The 16,649-nt window shown below is 41.7% G+C and overlaps 1 protein-coding gene across 1 annotated transcript in view; it reads right to left on the reverse strand.

Annotated features, from left to right (window-relative positions):
• Nucleotides 1-12,764, reverse strand: part of GRTP1 (growth hormone regulated TBC protein 1) — a 37,451-nt gene extending 24,687 nt beyond the window's left edge. Inside the window, exons 1-3 of the mRNA XM_054383828.1 lie at nt 12,699-12,764; nt 10,719-10,870; nt 4,874-5,032 (exon numbers count right to left, since the gene is read on the reverse strand). Coding sequence (XP_054239803.1) covers nt 4,874-5,032; nt 10,719-10,870; nt 12,699-12,736 — 349 coding nt within the window. The 5' untranslated portion in view covers nt 12,737-12,764. The remainder of the gene's footprint in view (nt 1-4,873; nt 5,033-10,718; nt 10,871-12,698) is intronic.
• Nucleotides 12,765-16,649: the final 3,885 nt, after the last annotated feature.

A 16,649-nucleotide genomic window follows, 5' to 3' on the forward strand; every position in this document is an offset into this window, starting at 1 on the left:
GATATCTATGTTCTACGAGATATCACTTCTTATTAGCCTTTTCCTGCACAAAGGAAGAAGTCTGTTACAACTCTGACACAAAGCTGAGTTGTAAACAACCAAAGGAAGAAAATTCCCAAAATAATGAGTAGTATAATGGAAGTCCTAAGCATGAAAAAGTTATCACACTATTCACTATTACTTTCTTTTCAAATCAACAAATCATTTACAGAAATGGAAGGGCAGGGAAACATTTCACTTCACCTCTCATGTGACTGGAAAGAAAAACAGAAGGAAAAAGATAATATTTGAAAGGACTCCGGAAATAGTCAAGACCCGCCTGGATGTGAGTGTGATCTGGTATAGGTGATCCTGCGCTGGCAGTGGGGTTGGACTAGATGATCTTTAGAGGTCCCTTCCAGCCCCTAACATTCTGTGGTTCTGTGAACAGCCAGTTACAGGATAAATAAATTTGTTTTTTCTTGGTAGGAAGATTTGCATAATCAACATTTGTTGCTTGTTACAGAATATGCTGGATGCTACAGAAAAGGTTAATGGTGACATTTGTGTTATGGCTCTTCTGAACAAAGGTTCAATAAGGACAAGTGCAGAGTCCTGCACATGGGGTAGGAATAACACCAGGCACCAGTACAGACTAGAGGCCATCCTGCTGGAAAGCAGCTCCATGGAGAAAGCCCTTGGAGTCCTACTGGACAGCAAGTTAGCCAAGGGACAGCAACGTGTCCTTGTCCACAACAGGGCCAACGGCATCCTGGGGTGCATTAAGAAAAGCGTGTCCAGCAGGTCTAGGGAGGTTTTCCTCCCCTTCTACTCTGCCCTAATGAGACTATATCTGGAATAGTGTCCAGTTTTGGGCTTCCCAATTCAAGAGAGACAGGGATCTGCTGGAGAGAGTCCAATGGAGAGCTACAAGAATGACTGTGGGACTTGAACGTCTCTCCTATGAAGAAAGACTAAGAGACCTGGGGCTATTTAGTTTGGAGAAGAGAAGTCCAAAAGGGAATCAACGTCCATATCAGAGATGTGGGTGTCAAGATGGTGATACTCTTTTTGATGGTGCCCAGGGATAAGCCAAGGAACAACAGGTACAACCTAGAACACAGAAGATTCCAGCTCAACACGAGGAGACACTTCTGTACAGTGAGAGTGATGGAGCACTGGAACAGGCTGCCCAGAGAGGTTGTGGAGTCTCCTCTCTGGAGACTTTCAAAACCTGCCTGGCTGTGTTTCTGTATGGCCTGCCCTAGGTGATCCTTCTTTGGCAAAGGGGTTGGACTTTATCTCCGGAGGTCCCGTCCAATTCCTAACATTCTGTGACCTTCAAGATTTTCCCTGCAACATCCAGAAACAGAAGTTATTTTGGAGGCTTGAGTGGTTTTCTTTGGGGTTTTGTGGGATTTGTTGTTGTTGTTAATTTAGGATTTTTTGCTTGTTTTGGTTGGTTGGTTGTGACATTTGTTTGCTTGGTTTTATTGTTCTTGTTTATTTGAGGGTTTTAGTTTGGTGGGGTTTTTTCTTTTGTTTTTTTGTTTGTTTTTAAGTTCAGGTCAAATTTGCTATCAACTAAAGCCAGAGAAACTCACCCTGAGACACAGCCCCAAACCTCTCCAGCACATAGTAATAGTACAATAGGTTGCAGCAATCAAGAAAGCAAACAGGGTTAGGATTTCCAACAAAGGAACAATAATGTCACTGTATAAATCTGAGAAGCACCCACAAATTCCAGTCCACTTCATCTCCCAAAAGGTGGTATCAGAATTGGAGAAACTGCAGGAGAGAATGACAACAAGGGAGAGGAAAGGTATGAAATGGCTACCATGCATAGTACAAACCAAGATGGATTAGAGCTCATTAGATGGTTATGACAGCACAAATCTGCAAAATCACAAGGAAGGTAAATGACATGGAAAAAGGAGCAACAGAAGGTTTTTTCAGTTAGTAACACTGGATGGGAAAATAAATAAATAAATTCACAAATGTTGCATATGACTCAGGAACTCCACAAACCACAGATATCTGGAGACCAGGAAAAACATTCTGAAGAAGTATCACTACACACTTTATTTCTTCAGTTCTTCCTTTAGCAGTTCTGGTAGATAGAAGACTCAAGGTAAGCATCTGGATATGCCGTGATATGGCTTGCCTTACAGAGAGCCAGAAATGCTGAGCCAGAGCTGTTCCCCTTGCTCTTGCATGCCCTCAACTCATGTGCACATTCTCAGCCTTCACTAATAGCTTAACACCATTTAGAGGAGTTTTAGTGCTTTGATAACAAAATACTCACTGTCTCCTGTGAAATAGAAATGGCTGCTGTTAGAATTATTTTCTGAACCCATCATGAACTAAACTAAGGTTCTGCAACTACTATCCAATCCATGCTGTCAGATCCTTATTTCAGTACTCACTCAGTGCAGCACAGGCTCAGAGAACTAACCAAAGTATCAGATCCTGGGTTTCACAGCACCTGCAACTCCTCCACATGAAATGCAGGAGTGGAAATGTGGATATTACCTGCATGTGCATGTGAGAAGACTTGCAAACACATGTATTGTTACTCTGAAATTCAATGGCTTTGCCTAAGTGGGCTTATTGCAAAGCAGCTATGTCAACTTGCACCCCAGCCTTTTTGTAACCAGCATGTAGCCTTTGCATGAGGACAGACACTTTTTTCCTGTCAACATTGTTTATCTTACTAAACTTTACTATAATACAGCATGAACAACAAAGCTCAGTAGGAAGCATACCCTTCTAAATGCGTATGTAAACTAAGGCATGAGAATTTCCATCAAAATTTAGAGACCTGCATTCTTCAAGCTCTTATGTTTAGAGTAAGAAGCCTTCTCTGTCCTACATTTCTCTTTAATAAAAAAAAGTATGTTCCAACAGGCAACACATACCAAAAACAGCAATAAAGCCCATCAGTTAAGAAACAGCAAGTTAAAGGCCAAAAAAATGGTGAAAAGAGTTTACATTTATTTAGCTGAAAGATTTTCATTGCTATCACTAATTGGATTTTTTTTCTTTGAAGATTCACACTAAAACAGCTCAACTAAAGCCCACTATAAAATCTACACAGTCCACAGGAGCACTAAGTTTATTCAACACAAAGTTTCCATTCACCTTAAGTACTTTGCTCCTTCTACCTCTCATATGTTCACATTTTTTTCCTTCCTTTCTGAAGGGAAATCTCTCATTCTGGAGTCCAAGGTCCTCTTTTTATTTTTTTCCCCTCTCCAGTAAAACCCTCCAACCCATTTTTCCTTATACCCATTCTCTCACTTGTCCCTTGTTAGCTTTCTCTTCTGCAGTTTTCCAATGAATACAGTAGCTTATTTCCTGCAGAATTCACAAACAGATCACAGAATCATAGAATTATCTTTATCTTCTTCCATTGTTTTTCCTCCATGCAGAAATACTTTTATTTCAGGGTACAGCCTGTTTGAAAAACCACCTACTGTTATATGACCCTTCATGTCATTGCCTAGTACTGGAAAAGAAATTGTTTGCAACTCCCTCTTGCAGCAATTGTATCCCAATTAGGGATTGGTTTTGGAAAGTCATCTTAGTAGCTTCCCTCTGTATTAATAGTTAGACCTCTGCTGGTTTTAGTTTTGGGCAGGATATGAGCCTGAAGATTTCTGGCTAGCCTTCATATTTGTAGGAACATTGAAGTTTATGCTCCAAAATGCCTTACTAAGGCGTGTAGTCCCACAAGCCCACAGTGATCCTGCTGCTGTTGTGGGGAGAGGCAAAGGAGAAACTCATCATAAACCAAAAGGTATTCAGATGATTGTCCAACTTCCATAGAAGCCCATAAATTTTAACTACCTGGCTTTTTTAAGAGGAAAAAGATGACAACTGCACCTGCCATTCTAAGAATATCCCCTTGTCCACAGCACAGCCTAACCTTACTAATAGGGCATTTCAGCTTCTCTGCACAAACTGTTGCAGCAGACTGAAAAGTTTCAGGACAAAAATTAGTTTCCTCAAACTCCACTTGCTTGTCCTCCCCTAGTGGCTCTTTTAAACATCCAGTCTAAGGTTTGGTTGCCTTAATACTCTGTCACCAATATTAGCCACTGACCAATATTAACGGACAGTGCATATGAAACGGGATTAATAGGGGAGAGGTATTTCTCCTCCTGTACACTACTTCTTTCAGGGATTTACCTTTAGTGTTTAGGATTTAATACATCAGGTGGATTTCCCCACGCCTCAGTTTGTCAAATCTGTTTTTAAACCAGTTCATACTTCCGACCTTAGCAACACCCTCCAGTAACAAGTACCACAATTCAGCAATACACTCTTCTAAACCTGCAGCATGGCAAACTTCAGTGTCCTTCGTTCTTATGTTACAAGAAACAAATGACAAATGCCCCCCATTCACCCTCTCTACACCATTTATAATTCATATAGCTCTGTCAGCAGCTTTTCCTCAGTATTTTTTTCACTCAAGCTGAAATTCTAGCACACTTCACCTGCCTCATACGAACACTGTATCATATCTTCAACTATCTCTGCTGCTCTTCTAGTATCCTACTAGGACAGAAGTAAGCAGAAACAGACCCAAAGGCAGGTGTCATGGTAAAGCTTTAACTCTGCAATCACTTAGACAATGATACAATAATGTTTTCTAGTTTGTTCTCTGTTCCTTCACAAATAATTTTTAATCTTCCTTAATACTTTTGACCACATGATAAACCTAGAAATATCTGTGCTGATAAAGAGCTTATGGCTAATCTAATTTACATGTTAATTCAGCACTTAAACCACTACTACAGAAATGTAAGTTTTCCATGACATAACTTGGTCTCTAACATTTAAGGACATAGGGTGGCCAAACACAGATAAACAGTGTTATCAAGACAATAACCTGTTTTGATTGCTTCAACTAGTTTGTCATTCTTCTCTTCTTCAAGAAGTCTGTGGTAATATCCAGGGTTTTGTTCCATGTTGGCTTGAGCCCCACTCACAATCATCCAGACCACTGCACGATGTTCATTGGGGATGCCCTTCCTGATGTATCTCTTAACTGCAAAACAAGAAGTTTGGGGTTGTTTTTAAATAATAATAATAAAAATAATTTTAAACAATTAAATCCAGCTGTATTTTTCATGTGGAAACAAGCAATGAAAGTTGGTAAGTCAAAGGAAAACTTTTGAAATTACTATGCTTTCTGTATGCTATCATTTAGGACAAGCCTTTCCTACAGTGTATTTTAGACCAAGTAAATTCTTGAAACTCAGACTTCCTCACACAAGTTTTCCTCCCTTTATTCCCCAATTAGGATTTTCAATCCTTTCCTCTTCTTCCCTCCTTTCTGGATTGAGATATGAAAATCAAAGTTTCCCCTTGATCTTTGTGCTTTTTCTTGCAGACAGATTTTTTTCTTTCCCTTATTACCAGTGGCTCCTGAGATGATAGCCCTTTCCATTTGCTTGGTTATGCTCTAGCATAAATGACTACACTAACATAACCCTAGGATTTCAGCTTAGCACCTAACCACTAAAATCATAGCCAAAAACTGAGAAATGTGGAACACTTGGCTACTGTGTAAAATCAGCCTCTGGAACAACTGGAGATAGGAATAAGCAGCACATGATTTCTCCTAGAATAACTGGGAAAGTCTTTTTAAATCTAAAGTAGCTCTTATCTCCTGCATCATATTCATCACCAGAGCACGCTTGTGGTTTTGTTTTTTTTTTTTTAAGCAGATGCTTCAGTGTAAATAACTAGGATGTAAGATTGCAGGAAGAAGCATCAGGCTAGTGACAGACAAAGCAGCTTCCTCCTGGGGATGGTATGAAAAATATTAATCAGGAGCCAATGCTTCTGCTCAAGATTTTTGAACTCTAATGCTCATTACATAGACAGACACAGCAAATGTCAGAACAAGTGCAGGAATCAGTGCTATTGAGGTCAACAAGAAGAAATGTTCAGATGAGTCTGTGAACGTCTCTAGTAGGAAATCTATTGGCTAAATTACTGGATTATCCCTTTCTAGTATACAATTCCAATGGTGTTTTTTTCTGGAACAACTGTCAATTCTGAAAGCATAGCCAACATCCACATCCATCAATATGCATTAAATTCAAGAGAAGCAGAGACAAGCCTTTGACACCAGCACAAGGGGAAAGCAGCCCTGCAGCACAAGCACCCACTCATTATTCCTCAGTGCCATCACTCTCATGGTAATAAGCAGCCAGAGGCTTGTGTCGCCCCAAATGACTACCTATGCCTGCTCGCCAACTCCCTGAAGAATGGAAAAGCCCTCTGCATCACACTTTTCTTCCTCACACCATTAGCATACTGGCCAGGATTTGCAAACTGGCACATAGAAGCAACAAAGTAGCTCTGAAAATAGGGACAGTTGCAATGTAATGTTTTGGTTGTTTGCTGGTTTTTTGTTTTGTGGTTTATTTGTTTTTAATACACATGTATTATGTCATATTCTATACATAAAATTGTACTATTTTATAAAAATATGTATTTATTATTATTTACAGACCCACTTGCACATCATCCTCAGGAATGCCCACGACAGTCCACACCACAGAGTTTCCTCCCACTATAACGTTTTAAAAGGTTTCACAGATCAAGCTGGACTGCTCGTGTGTCTCTAATCACACGCCCAGCTCCAGCTGTAAACCAAGGGCTTGACCTTAAATGTAACACTGCTGAACACCAGCAAGCCCCGAGCAGCCACATGGAAAGTCACACCCAGGACAACCACAGTGTACACAACACAGTTGAAGCTTTAAATCACATGTAGTAAAAAATTTGTGAAATTTTTGCCTCTGTTCATTAACGGAATATGAAACATTAGTTGCTAAGTAATCAAGAACACTCTTAATTCCATTACCTCTGACACCCAACCCAATGCTGGTTTTATAGAACGATGGAAGGTTTTAGGTTGGAAGGAACTTCTACTCATCTAGTCAAACCCCCCTCAGTGAGCAGGGACATCTTTACCTAGATCAGGTTGCTCAGAGCCCTGTACAGCATGGCCTTGAATGTTTTCAGTGATGGGGAATCCATCACCTCTCTGGGCAACCTGTACCATTGTTTCATCACCCTAACGGTTAAAAGTTTCTTCCTTTCTGCAGGTTTTCTTAATATGTTTTCATTGTTACAAGAAAAAAACAGCTGCATCAGAGGGTAGTAGTCTAGAAGTGCTGATAAATACTCAAGAGTAACTTTGATAGAAAAATATGCAGAAAATAACATTTTCCAATACCCTGCATTTCTTATAATAACAAGATTTTAAAATAAAGTAAATAATTTTAAACCTCTATGCCCCTGACTAATGGTAAAGTATTAGAATTTTAGAGGGTTTTACTTCTAGGTAAAGTTGTATCTACTTTTTCTCCCTATTAACATTGTACCATTCTACACCATCAACTCAGTTTATGTAGGGGAACCTCATTTTAAAAGGAAAATTATCTCATCCTAAATATTACAAGAGTGTAATTTTGAGAAGGACCTGCATTTTTTCGTTACTTTTTCAAGTTACTAACACTTAGTATTGAATGCTGAGGAAACCAATTTGGATTCTAGAGAAAAAACTCTTACAAAGAGCTGAAAACAGCATACAACAAAGAATTGAAAGTTGTATTTTATGAATACATCACAGAAGAAACAAAGCAGATCTGTGCTGTCAACGTTCAAAAGTCAGTCAAACATGAAAACTGACTTTCTAAAATGCTCCTTCCTTTGTCAGACCCCTGGGTTGGGATGTTATACACACAGTGTTTAGTGCCATTACTTTCATTGTATTTAATCAGCATCAAAGACTTGAAAGCACCTTCTGGTCAGTTTTGACAAATGCACATACAGCCACATTACATAGCAGGCTTTTTGGTCACCATTAAGCTACTCTGGGCAATTATGTCAGTTTGTTGCCTGCCTATAAAAACAATCCGTAAAGACAGCAGCTGAATCATACAGAATTGCAGAATGGTTTGGGTTTGAAAGGACCTTAGAGATCATCTAGTTCCAACCCTCCACATGGGCAGAGGCACCTTGCACTAGACCAGATGGAATGGAGAAAAGCAAAAGATTAGGAGGAACTCAGTAGAAGTGGAGAGAGGAGGCAAGTGACTGAACACTGACTGAAAATTCACACCTGCAAAGGAAAAGGTAAAGATAACAAACAAGAGTAGAGGGGGAAACCAAACACCAGAAAATAACAAAAAGGAAGAGACTAGAGAAGAGCAGGAGGAACTGTCGGCCAACATTCCCATGACCTGCGCTGCTGGAAGGCTGCAATGCAGAACAACAGGATACACTGCTTAATTAAATGTAGTCTAATTATTTTTCTTTATAGTAGAATAGAATTATATACATGCATACCACCTGGATGTTAGGCAAACACAGCAGCATGTGAACACAGCACATTTCCATACTGGAAAATTAACACAAGTCATCACTTCTTCCTGTTCACTCAGACGGGAATTATGAGCATCATTATGTGTAAAGACAAATGGGTGTGGAGCTACTGAGACACCACATGTACAATGTCTTGCTCACATCTATTCACAGCAGGACATGTTTTGAAGAGACCCCAGTACAACTCAGAGGGTCATGGGTTCACAGACAGCTATTGTCTCCAGGGTGAAGAGCAAACCAAATATTCTTGGTTCTAGCTCATGGCTAACTTGTGGAAGAGAAGTTAATCAGAACCAGTAGCTCCTGAGCAAAGCCTCAGAGCAATGAAGTCAGGTCCTAGAGGAGGAAAATTAAGTGCATCACCAGGCAGACTTTCTGCAAGAAATCACAACAGGATCAACTTGCAGAATAAAGCTCACACCTAAACAACTGCTTACGCAATTCTAAGCGTATATGTCACAGACTTCGATCTTAAGACTGATATAAGAAGTATTTTAATATCAGTGATTGTAGAGGTTAACCTGTTGCTCTTTGTTTCTGAGGCATCAATTGAGGATAATGTAGGAGGCTTATTGTAACAACTTTGAAATTACACTCAGACAACATTTCCTCAACATTTGTAATATTGAAGAGGGTGGCTGAAATTATATATATATATATATGTGAGAATGCATAGCCTACAAATCCAAGTATCTTTAGCAACAGTTAGTGTTGTCAAAGATGACATACCAGCCCACAAGAGCTTGCTGCAGTCAAGAGCCATTGTCTATGTCCAATCAGGGGATGTATAATTTCCCACTTTTCACACACAGTAGCCTGTTAGAGATGATTAAAACCACATTAATGGTTACTACCATTACATGGATAGTGGGGCAGAGTGATAGTACTGAAGCCTGGTGGACAAGTTGAGAGACTTGGTCAAAGTTTTGACCAAAGGCATTGGCACTATTTATATCACAGTAGCATCCTATGTCTAAAATGCTGCAACAGGGAACGCATGAGAAGATAAATGTAACAAACTCACAGAAATTGCTAAAAGCTGTCACTATCACAGTTTCAACAATTGAGTAATCTCAAAACCTGAGATTACTTTTCCACAACTAGAAGACTAAATTCTACAGAATCTCCTCACTTACTCAATGTACCACACAGTCACAGCTATATTCAAACTTGAAACACTAAACAAAAGCTTCTTTACATTTGGAAGAAAGAGTAGAAGTAAGCTCCTTTCTGCTTAGTGGCATATGATCTAGAAGCTATAGGTTAAACCTGTATTTTCTGGGATTCCTTAGCCTCAAAACGGGCATCTTTACATCAAATACACTGCTATGTTTAAAATGTCTCACTAGTTATCATTCTACTCTTTGTGCCAACAGAAAACAACCAAAACCACAGACCCAAACCCAACAAAACCACCAGAATCAGCAGTCAAAGCCTGCATCTGAAGCACAGGTCAGAATATTCAGCTATCTTAGAGTCAATGCCTGCTTAGTTTTACTCCTATTTTCTTTAACTTATAGAGAACTCTGCTTAACTCCAAAAGACTCCCAGGAGAAGGCACGCTGAAGAGCTTCATTAAGAGCAAAGAGAAAATTTTAGATGCTTATATGAAAAAGTAACCCAGAGAAAGAGTGGGAGAAAAACTCTCCACTCTTCAGTTTCACAGGATTCCCTGCCACCTTCTAACTCCCTCCATTTATTTCTCTGTGTCTCCCTTGCAAAACAAAACATTGAGAGAGGTTTTCTTGCTTTTTGAAGCAGCCATTAACAGTCGTATCAGCATTTTATCCAGTGTTGTATTAGGTCCTCCTTTAATCTTACTTCTTTCACTTTGTAAGGCATTTAGTACCAGTTCTTAGTACACACTTTTTTGGCTGTGAGGGGAACACCATTTTACAAAATGAGAATGTGGAAAGCTAGAAAATCTCAATGATCTACAAAAGTATCAAAGAGCCAGCAACTGAGAGACCTAAAAATCCTGATTCCTGGGGTTCAATACAGCACCTTATACATAATCTCATGTCTTTCTGAAGAAAGCACAGAACAGAGTGCAATACATCAAAAGGCATCCTGAAGTGCCAGTGGCTACAATCTCTGGCTTACAGATGTTGTAATGCTAAAGAAAGATTATGTCTTTGTAAGCTTTAAATCAGATCAATGATCCCACTAAAAGTGGCATACTTGCTTATGTATTATTGCTGTTTATACTACTCTTTTTCCTTTGAAGACAAAGATAACATTTAACATTCAAAACCACAAACCAATTAAATACAATTTATATTGGTTCTTAATATAATGCACCTTTACCTATAAAGGGACATTCAGCTTACCTTTTAAAGTCTTCTGTATACTGTTTTTTCCTTTTAGGAGCTTAGACCATTTTATTGCTCTTCTAGTAAGTACCACTAGATATCTGGAAAAGAATGCTTCATAGGATGCATAATCAAAGTCTTCTGGCCTTTCAAATCCATATGGATCAACCCTACAAAATAAAAACAAACTCTTGTATAAATGTTTCTACATACCTACTGCTGAACAACAAAAAATAATAATTAATAAAAATATATGTATGCAAGTATGCTTGAAATAACTTCCAGCTATTCCTAAAAGCAGCTCAAAACACCTTCCTCCCAACAAAAACCTACTTTACAAGAACTGTTACATCACATTTAGTGTATTGAAGCTGTTTAACTCAAACATGCACAGTTCAGTCAGTTTTACAGATTTTACTACTTTCAGAAGTAAGGTGTTTTCAGATCAAAGGATTCATCATGTGCAAAACTGACCCAAATTATGACCACACAAATGTCTGGGAGTTATTTCTCTCCACAACACAGACAAGCAGTTGAAAAGAATGAAGGTATCTCCTCAAATATGGCCTGAACTCACTTTCCACACAGCTCTGCACAGAAAAACAACAATACTTTTAACAAGTTATAAAGATTATTTTTTAAAAGGGGTAATTTCCAAAATTATCTTTATGAAAGTATACAGCTTGGGGAAAAAACCAAAACGAAACCCAACAACACAAATCCTTGTGCCAATCTTTAGCAGGTTTTCAGCACATGATCTTGGGCAGCACAATGCTGGTGGAGTGTCAGAACCACAAGCTTGATTCTGTTTTAGCTTGACATATCAAAGCCACCTTTGTGGCAGCTTCCCAGAATGCTTTAATACCTGTCTGAGTACAGAACACCCACAGGCTTCGTAGAACTTAAACAGGCACAGGGGTCTGTCCATGCAAAAAAGTTTGCAAAACAGACATCAAGGCTTAACTTTCAAAACCACTGCCCGTTTCATTCACGGAGAGGGAATTTCCCCATGGAGCAGCACAGCCTCAAGTAAACTCCAGCTCATGGGATCATCATGGGCAGTAAAGCATGAATCAGAAGAGGAACATTTTAATATAATAGACCACAAATTGGTGTTACCAATTTGAAGACTCACCTTTGTATTCACATACTCCTCAAATCCAACACCAAAACCCCTGACACAGGTTTTTATAAAGACAGAACGTGGAAACGCTCAAAAAAAAACCACCTAACACCTCCATGCACACACCTCACAATGATGGCTGTGACTATCTAGGCAGTACACACTAATTTCGCCCTCCATCCTTGAGGTAGAAAGGGTAAATAGAGAGCCAGGAAGTACAGTTTAAGAAGTTACCGTCCCTAACCTGCCTCTACGCAGTGAAGGTAATCATTACTCCTAGGCGCCCTTTACTTTCACAGACTCGTCGGTCGCCGGTTCGTGCTGGGGCTTTCCCCCGGAGGGAAGGCGCCACCCCCGCGTCTCCCGGAGTCCTCTCAGCCGTTTCCCGCCGGCCCCCAGCCCTCACCTGCCACCGCCCCTTCGTAACCCAAAGCGCTCTGGGAGGAACATCTTGCTCTCCCCTGATTAACCGGCCTCAAATTCACCCTCCACCACAGCTCCTCTCTGTCCCGGCCCTTAGTGCTTTTCGGCATGATACCAGCAGAGGAAAATGCTATTTTAAGCGACTACCAAAAAAAACCCCAAACTCCCGCTGAGAGTCCCCGCTCCAGCCTTCCAGTTCGCTCGCTCTCTCCCTCCCGCAGTCGGCGTGCTACAGATTCACAGGAAAGTTGTAAAAGCGGCATTTCTAAACGTTACCGCCTCCCTCCCCTCCCCCTCCCCGGCAGAGCCCAGGTGGGAATGGGAAGGTGGCGGCGGCCGGTCCCGGAAGAGGGGCGGGCAGGCCGGACCCTCTGGGGGCCGTTGCCAGGCGCCCGCCTCAGACCTGGCCCCCCACACGGTCACGGGCCCTGTACCGCCGCCTGCAGCCCTACCTGTACGCCCAGTCCCGCCCATCCTCTCGCCTCTCCATCGGCCTCCCCCCGGCGGGGAGCACGGAGTCCGGGGCCGCGGCAGCACCTTATCCTCACGCCGAGTAGCACCGCAGCCGAGGCCCCATACGGAGCAGCTCGCAAGTTCAACTCCCCTGCCGCCCTCCGAGGGGCGGGGGCGGCCTCCAGGGCCCGCCTCCCTTAGTCGGCGCTGGGCGGCAGGCAGGGCTGCTCCGTGCCTGCGGGGCCGGGCGGCGGCGACGAGGCGACCTTTCCCCTGCCGCGAAGCCGCCCGACCTGCGCGGCCCCCGCTCCGCTAGGAGCTGCCTGGCCGGGGAGTGCTCGGAGCGTTAGGGGGGGCCTCGGAGGGGTCGGGGGGCGGGCCCCTCGGCAGCAAAGGGATGTCGATCTGATTCTCATACTGGTTTAAGTTTGTGTGTTTCACATTTCTGTCACATCTGGGAAAAAATTAAAATATTTTAGCGCGAGAGAAATGTCTCGGTGACAGGGTGGGAATGGATGGAGGTACGGCCCTTCTGACCACAGTAGCTTCCTCAAAAGCAACGAAAAGAGGTTTAATTTCACTTGGTTACTTTGGGCTATTTCCCCCTAAATCCTCACACTCTTCCGTTTAATTTCCCCAAATAATCTGTTCAAATCATTGTTACGGTGAAATCTTAACAATTTTGGCTTCTGCTGACACCATAAACTAACAATCATTTAAATATTTAAATTATAAATTACAAATTGTCTAGAATGTGGAGGAATACTACCCCAAATTATATCTAAAAAGACTTCCCCATTTCCAGAATCCACCACTAACATCAGCACGCTGCTCTTCAGAGATGTTGAACAAACTCCAAAGCCACCCTGCCCTACCGTGCTTTTGCCAAGAGGTCCCTTCTAGCTTGGTATTCTATGATTCTACCTGACTGCCAGGAGCTTAATCTGTAACACACTGCATAGCAGAAGGGAGAGAGAGAAATTGTATCACTGCTTGTCCTTTTTTTGAGTCACGTTCTGACTTTCCACCCAGCAAAGTGCTTGGAAAATTGCAGCTACTATCAGAAATGTTATCTTCAGCCAGCGAGTAAGAGTTGCTGAAGACAACAGATGGGATTTCACGAGGGCAATCAACAGTCGTTCCCTCCCAGCACACTCATCAAGGAAGCTACCACCTTTCTGCAGGATCAAATGCAATCACCCACACACAAATGTGGAAGTAGTTCAGCTCCAAGAGCAGGGGGAAAAAAAAAAAAAGAAAGAAGATATTCATGTTTGTCTTAACTGCTATCACAGGGCTGTGAAAGGTCTTGATTGTTCAGCAAAATGTAATTTTTAATTATTTCTTTTGGAGAGAAAATTCTGTTTTTCAGCAGGCATAGGGCTTCTCCTGAGGGAAGATGGTCCCACTCAAATTACTGTGTGGCATCACAAACACTCTTGGGAGGACTGGCAGGACTGGAACCTGATTACAAACCAGCCCAAGGAGAGCCAGCTGGTGCCTGTGCCAAGCCTGTGCTTTGACATCCTGCCAGCGTTGCCTTGGCAGAGCATAGGCAGAGGCATGCTCTGCAAACAGCTCTGCCCCAGTGACTTGGTCAAAGTGGCATAGAAAATCCTTGGCAGAGCTGTGAATAGGAGACAATACCGTCCCACGGAAGAGAAGAAGGAAGCCTCGGTCTGGCAGAATACCCCCTTCCCGCCTGAATCCTGAAGCCACAGGCTTGTTTGTTATCAGGGTTATACTTCATCTGAGAAAGTCAGGTTCCTTGATGCTTGTTCCTCTTAGAATGTGTCTGTCAAAAGTTCCCTGCAAACAGCAGCTTGTTTCTGTGATTAATTAAGGGTACATCTGCAGTGCATCAAAGGTAGCCTTGTGTATACCACAGTGCATTTTTACTGTCAAGAGAGTCTCAAAATGTTATATACAGTTTCTGTTGCTCTGACACAAACATAACAACTCTGTGATTCACTCAGATTTATGTCTGCTTCATAAAAAGGGTCCTATTAAGAAATTTCACATAACTCTTGTTAAGGAAGTTACTTAGAATGTTATCGATTAATAGAAATAATTCCTAAATTTCAGTGCAATAGTTGGATCTCCCTTTTGTGGCTGATAATATGAAGCAGCCTGCCGTCTGGCAATAGATAATACCTTAGCTGTCTTTCACAGGGTATCAATGCTGCTCTCTTCAGGGCAGATTATATCATGCTGCTTTTAAAGGCATTCAAAGAAACTAATACATAAATCGTCAAATCTGAAAACTGCAGTTGCTTGGTGCTGCCATCAGCAGAAAATGATACTATTCACTTTTGATCCTTCTGATGTAATTGGTGGCAATGGCAGAATGGAGGGCGGGCTTAGGTCGCATTCAGACCAGTGAAGCTCACAGCCTTACTACCCACCACCTGGCACATGTAACTCGTATAATTTCCACACCCCACCCCCACCCCCCCTTTTGCATCAGAACCTTATCCTGAATGTGTTTCAGAGAAATTCCCATCCCACTGCTGCCAGAGTAAGTCGTTAAAATAGTGATTTCCCTTTAAGTGTAGGCATCTAGATATGTTCCCTGCAAAGTCAGATGAAGACAGTGGACAAGTGTTTCAGAGGCTGAAGCATTCATAGCTTTGCTTGACTTATACCCTGTATTTTAGCAAGCAAGGCTTCCCTATATGTATTTGTAGAGCATTTGTTGTTAAATTGCAGCACCAGCAAAAATTTCAGCCTTACCAGGAATTAGTCTGGGGTGGCTTTATTCTTCCCAAAGCCGTGAAATGTGTGATACACCACATACACTTGCTGTATCAAGAATGCTGAAATTGTGGTCCAGCTCCTCACGTACCACCACAAGGTCATTGTTACTTTTAGGCCAGAACTGGGGAAGGAGGATGAGGAGAAAGTCTTTGATAATATTTGTGCCTGCAAGTATTTCCTCAGCTGCCTGTGGGGGCTGCAGGATTCTTTATCTGTCCAGTGATGGAATAAATATCTTTATTATTTTGTATATCATAAATGTGTCAGTTTTCTTGCCCAAGGTTATTTTTGCTGGCTGCAGGGAAGTCAAAGAAAATAAATTGTTAAGAGGAAGCAAAGTTCATTAGCACCAAGAAAGGGATAAGGTATGTGTGAATATAATCATAGAATCATAGAATCATAGAATCATAGAATCATAGAATCATAGAATGTGGTGGGTTGGAAGGGGCCTCTAATGTTCATGTAGTCCAACTTCCCAACTAGATCGTGTTGCTCAGAGCCTCATCAAATCTGACCCAGGAATGGGGCCTCCACCAGCTCCCTGGGCAACCTGTTTCAGTGTTCCACTACTCTCATAGTAAGGAACTTCTTCCTCATATGTAGTCTAAATCTACTGTGCTCTAATTCAAACCCATTGCCCCTCATCCTATTGCTACAGGCCTTTGTAAACAGTCCCTCCCCAGCGTTCCTGCAGGTGCCCGTCAGGTAGTGGAAGGCCACAATAAGGTCTCCCTGGAGACTTCTTTTCTCCAGGCTGAACAACCCCAACTCTCTCAGCCATCATGCGCCTACTGTTTTTAAGACAGCATGGATGAGTCTTTTGTTTGAAAAATACCAGTGAGAAACTCCATGGCGAGCAAAGTTAGAATCTCCGCTTTTTCAGATCCAGACTGTAAGTTTTAAAAAAACTCTAACCATTCACAAAATGGTTAATAGGACCTGTTTAGAAAATGGAATTCAGCAGTGCTGAAGAAAAGATAAAAAGATAATTCTTGCTGGTGACTGGGTGTTGCAGTATCCCAATAAAGCAATGAAATTCCCACAGCATAAGTGGCTTCTCCAAGCTTGTGTGGTTTGTCATCCAGCCACTCGTCTTTGTGTCTGTACTTAGCAAACTATGCCACAAATGCACACCCTGCTTTGTTGGAGCTCTACTCTACATCCATTTGGCTTGAGAGATACTTTCCTGTGAC

The sequence above is a fragment of the Indicator indicator genome, chromosome 1 (assembly GCF_027791375.1).
Source record: "Indicator indicator isolate 239-I01 chromosome 1, UM_Iind_1.1, whole genome shotgun sequence".
Taxonomy (NCBI): domain Eukaryota; kingdom Metazoa; phylum Chordata; class Aves; order Piciformes; family Indicatoridae; genus Indicator; species Indicator indicator.